Source organism: Salarias fasciatus, chromosome 7 (genome assembly GCF_902148845.1).
Source record: "Salarias fasciatus chromosome 7, fSalaFa1.1, whole genome shotgun sequence".
NCBI classification, from domain to species: Eukaryota; Metazoa; Chordata; class Actinopteri; order Blenniiformes; family Blenniidae; genus Salarias; species Salarias fasciatus.
The window spans coordinates 23,743,765-23,748,350 of record NC_043751.1 but is presented as its reverse complement, the minus strand read 5'-3'; the positions used below and the strand labels follow the sequence as shown (position 1 = coordinate 23,748,350).

Genomic DNA, 4,586 nt, shown 5'->3' with positions numbered 1-4,586 from the left:
CCCACCTCGGGGTGCCGAGCAGGGCCGGCAGTGTCACGGCCACCTGCGCCGGCGGGTTGAGTCACCTGTGACCTTTTCACGATGGGTGTGGTCAAAGCCTTGTTTTTTTTTTTTTTTTTTTTTTTTTTAAAGAATTACAGTAGAAACAGACAGTGTCCTCCGTGGTGTTTTGATGATGTTATGTCCGACGAGGCAGGTAAATATGTGGGCCTGGACTTCCTCATGCGCGTTCAGGAGAAGTAGAGCTTTGAAGCCCCGCCCCTCGACCAATCAGGATAGAGCCTCAGGGGCTCTTCTGATTGGTCAAATATACCGGGAGCAGTCGAGAATCCTTTTCAGCTCAGAACAGAGACAGATGGAAACGCTGCACCCTCGCGGTAGTGCAATTATACTACACTCCTAAAGGATTATCAATGGATACTCTAACATTTTATCCAAGGAAAACACAGAAAAATTAGCATTGACTAGCAAAATCCTGCCTACAGCACCTTTAAAATGTGCCATGTTTTCATATAAGAATCGAAAGGATCAAAGAGTTTATGAACAAAGAAGGAAGCATACATTTGAAAACACAAAAAGTGAGTTGGTGAAAACATTATGAAGGACAGCCTTATGATAGATGCATGATTTTGACTTCATGCAAACTTCTGAGAGGGGTTGATGAAATGAATTTACTAGAAGAATCAAGCCTCAATCACTGTTGAGGATGTGCTTTTAAATACTTCTGTGTGATTTATTTTTTTTAATTCACTCCATTCGTCTACTTTATTCTTCATTCCATATTCTGCCAATATGGCTTTGCTCACTTCTTCTGTTTATTCCTTTTAATGGGTATGAAAATACGTTATTGATTCGAATTCATCCCTGCTGTTGTTTCGTCATGACAATATTTCTATCGTTTAGAGACGTACTAATATAAATAAATGCAATAAATCCAGCATGGGTTTGCTGGAGAGATAGAGCTGAGTGTCATCCGAGTAGCAGTGGAAAGAGGGTGTCTGTCTGGTGGGAGGGGGAGGTGCTTAAGAAGTTGTGCGGCTCTGGGGCACAACGGTAGTGACTAGAGAGGGATTGGATGTGAAGGACTTGAGCTGGATGAACTGTCCTGCGCAGATCTATGACTAATCTGCTTTAGTAAATCAATACTGCTGAGGGAATGCACACACATTTGGAGTCTCCATATATTTCACACTTTGACAACTTGAAAAAGGCAGGGCTCGTCCGGGATTTGAACCCGGGACCTCTCGCACCCAAAGCGAGAATCATACCCCTAGACCAACGAGCCAGCTGTAATACGGAAATAGGCCATAATTTTTCATCGTAGTCATACACATAATTGTGACGTTCAAAGCGTGAATGTAGCTATAAACAATAATCTCCTATGTTTAATCGTACAGTACAGATTCATTTCACCCTGTGTCTGTTTGTCTGTAGACACAGTTTGATTCTAAAGTGTTGTCGATCACCTACAAGCCAGCGCGTGGGGCGAAGTTTCCCCACGTTGCCGCACATCCGCGTGTCCGTTAGCTTTGATGCTAGCAGTATTAGCAGCGGCTGGGTCCATCTTCACGAGGCGAATGGCAACGGAAACGAAACGCGCAAAGGTGACTTTTTTAATTGTATTTAAGTTAAAAGAAAATCTGTGAATGTGTTGTATGTTTGTGAGGGGTTTAAGAGAGAAGTAACGCTACCTGCTGCGGGAACACGACGTGTTTACAGTGCTGTGCACAGTATGTCAGGGTCCACTGAACATGGGGTGTTACACAGATATCTGTCACCCCGCAGATGTGTGTCTTCAGCAGCTAGGAGTTTTCCTCATTCAAGCTTTGTTGTTGTTGTTGTTGTTGTTTTTTAACAAGTAGTACTTTTCCCTGCCCTGGAAGTACGTGGTTAAACTATCACTATCACTATCAGTCTAAAACACTCATGTGATAATTATTTTCTTGTTTGACAGGTTGATGATGGCGCTGATCTCAGCCCTCTGCAGAACTTTCTCCAGTGGTGTGACAGAGTCGGCCTGGTTCTCAGCAAAAAGGTCAGTGACTGCAACAAGCATTCAGATGGTTACTGCTATCCCGCCCAGCTCCATGAACTGAAGTGTTTCTGTCTGCAGGTGTGTGTGAGCAAAGAGGGAACTGTGGCAGAGTACGGCATGCTGGCTCTGGACAGCATCCAGGAAGGAGAGGTGTTGTTCACTATCCCCAGATCAGCTCTTCTTCATCAGGGCACGACAAAGGTTTCCGCCCTGCTGGAAAAAGGTAAGCGTGTGGAGTTTCCATGTTCTCCCTGTGTGTGCACAGCTTTGGTCTGGGTATTCTGTCGACAGGAACAGATCTGTCTTAATTTTGTTTAATAGTTCACTGGATACAGTCCCTCCCTTGTTTTCCCACGTCTTCCTGGGTTTGTAACATTTTAGTTTCTGTCCGTTCCCTTTGCAGAGCGGTCGTCTCTGGAGAGCCCGTCGGGCTGGGTCCCCCTGCTGCTGTCTCTGCTGTACGAGCACACCTCCTCACAGTCCCACTGGAGGCCCTACCTCTCTTTGTGGAGCAGCTTTAAAACCCTGGATCATCCCATGTTCTGGTAGGAAGTCCGACAGTGTTCCCATCTTAGAGATCTGAATGTGGTGGGTCCTCGACAGTAGATTTCTCTTCCTTGTTTAAGGTCTAAAGAGGAGAGAGACGAGCTTTTGAAGGGGACGGGTGTCCCGGAGGCGGTGGACAGAGACCTGGTGAACATCCGGCAGGAGTACACAGACGTGGTGCTGCCGTTCATGAGCAGACATCTGGACCTGTGGAGCCCCGACACACACACACTGGAGCTGTACACACAGCTGGTGGCCTTCGTCATGGCGTACAGGTCAGTGGAACATAACATGTGATGCCACAGTTTGCAGAATGAACACCTACAGAATACACCATAAAACTTTGTAACTTTAACTTTATTATTGCATTGTTCCTGATTTCTCTTATTTCTGTAGTTTTCAAGAGCCGCAGGAAGAGGATGAGGACGATGAGGACGAAGATGATGATGATGAAGAGGAGAGGACCCCCAACCCCCCGATGATGGTTCCGATGGCCGACATGCTGAACCACGTGTCCAGTCACAACGCTAATCTGGAGTTCACGCCAGTAAGGGGACATGACGGTGTTTCTTATTCACACTGAAACTGTTTTTGGGAACAAATTCCAACAGAAAGTAACGCCAGTCAACAAAAGCAAGATTTAGCTCCCAAATATAAAATCTTCAGAGAGACGAGCTGAAAGGAATTTATACTAAAATGTATCTAAGAATATTTTATATTCCACATTTTTAAACTCTTGACACGACTGCAGTCACCAGATAACCTGAAACTCCTCTCTGCTCACTTTCAGGACAGTTTGAAGATGGTGTGTGTGCGTCCCATCAAGAAAGGCGAGGAGGTGTTCAACACGTACGGACAGATGGCCAACTGGCAGTTGCTTCACATGTACGGCTTCACCGAGCCGTACCGCCAGAACAGCAACGACACAGCCGACATCCCGCTCTGCAGCCTCTACAGAGCCGCCACACGAGGTAAAATAATGTCACGGTTTTCTCAAATGGGCAACAATTATGGTAATCCATCCATAACTTTTTTAGATAACGCAAAGTCTATTCAATGTTTAGACTGGAATCTAAAGTCTTTAGGATTTTAGGCGGTGGGAGGAAATGCACATGCACGAAGAACATGCAAACTCCACAGAGAAGCTCATCCTCAGCTCCCAATGGGGACGTCGTGGCCGCCATGACTTCAGGAGTTGCTCCTTCCTCCCTCAGGTGTTGAGTCGGATTCGGAGCGGCGGCTGTTGGAGGAGCGCTGGGAGACGGTGTCTCAGATGCTGGAGGAGAAATCGGCCTTCGTCTTCGGCAAACACGGCTGCCTCACAGACACGGAGCTGCACACTGCGCTCAAGGTGAGGGAACATTTTACATCTGATTGGCTTCTGCCTGCATTCTGTGGAGAAACATGAAGAGCAGCTGACTTGACTCTGCTTCACTTCAGGTGCTTTGCATGTCCAAGACCGAGTTCTCAGAGTTCAAAGACAACGAAGGATGGGAAGAAGACGACGAGGACGATGAGACGATTTCCCGGGCTTTCTCCGACGAGGGCCTCCCTGAACTGAGGTCCTCGTGGAAACAGCTGATTCACGATGCAGCCGGCGTCACTCTGAAGGCGTACGGAGACGGCGAGCAGGAGGGGGAGCAGGTCCTCGCCGGGGATCGAGCGCTGATGGAGGACGAAGCAGCGGCGGCGAGCCTGAGCAGCAGGCAGAAGAGAGCCCTGCAGGTTCGCTTCGGCCAGAAGGTCATCCTGCACAGACTGATGGAGCTCACCAAGTCCTGAGCGCCATGGGGGAACCTCACACCTGTTTTTTTTTTTTCTCGTTAAATCTGAAACGTATGCAATGCCTTTTTCAAAACTCCAAATAAATATTTTTCTGGATCATGCTACTGTGTTTAACTGTTGAAATAAAATGCGTGCGCTGAAACTGTGCTTCGGAGTTAGCATGTTTTCTCTGGGTTCTCTGGCGTTTCAGGTTAGTTGTATCTGGAAACCTGGACTGTTT

The 4,586-nt window shown here is 47.1% G+C and overlaps 1 protein-coding gene and 1 non-coding gene across 2 annotated transcripts; one reads left to right on the top strand and one right to left on the bottom strand.

The window, feature by feature from the left end:
- Positions 1-1,213: 1,213 nt before the first annotated feature.
- Positions 1,214-1,285, bottom strand: trnap-ugg (transfer RNA proline (anticodon UGG)). The gene has a single exon. It is a non-coding gene; the product is annotated as a tRNA-Pro (tRNA).
- A 187-nt stretch (positions 1,286-1,472) lies between these two features.
- Positions 1,473-4,513, top strand: setd6 (SET domain containing 6, protein lysine methyltransferase). The gene is made up of 9 exons (XM_030096429.1): positions 1,473-1,604; positions 1,955-2,035; positions 2,114-2,258; positions 2,439-2,580; positions 2,662-2,856; positions 2,978-3,128; positions 3,372-3,552; positions 3,796-3,932; positions 4,022-4,513. Exons 1-9 carry the CDS (start codon positions 1,533-1,535, stop codon positions 4,361-4,363), a joined length of 1,446 nt encoding a protein of 481 aa, XP_029952289.1. The 5' UTR covers positions 1,473-1,532; the 3' UTR covers positions 4,364-4,513.
- The last annotated feature ends 73 nt before the right edge of the window (positions 4,514-4,586 follow it).

Excerpts from the sequence above, each read along its gene's own strand:
- setd6 (XM_030096429.1), top strand. The coding sequence starts at position 1,533 with ATGCTAGCAGTATTAGCAGCGGCTGGGTCCATCTTCACGAGGCGAATG. Across the intron at positions 1,605-1,954 it reads CGGAAACGAAACGCGCAAAG|GTTGATGATGGCGCTGATCT; the intron begins GTGACTTTTTTA and ends CTTGTTTGACAG. Across the intron at positions 3,553-3,795 it reads CTACAGAGCCGCCACACGAG|GTGTTGAGTCGGATTCGGAG; the intron begins GTAAAATAATGT and ends TTCCTCCCTCAG.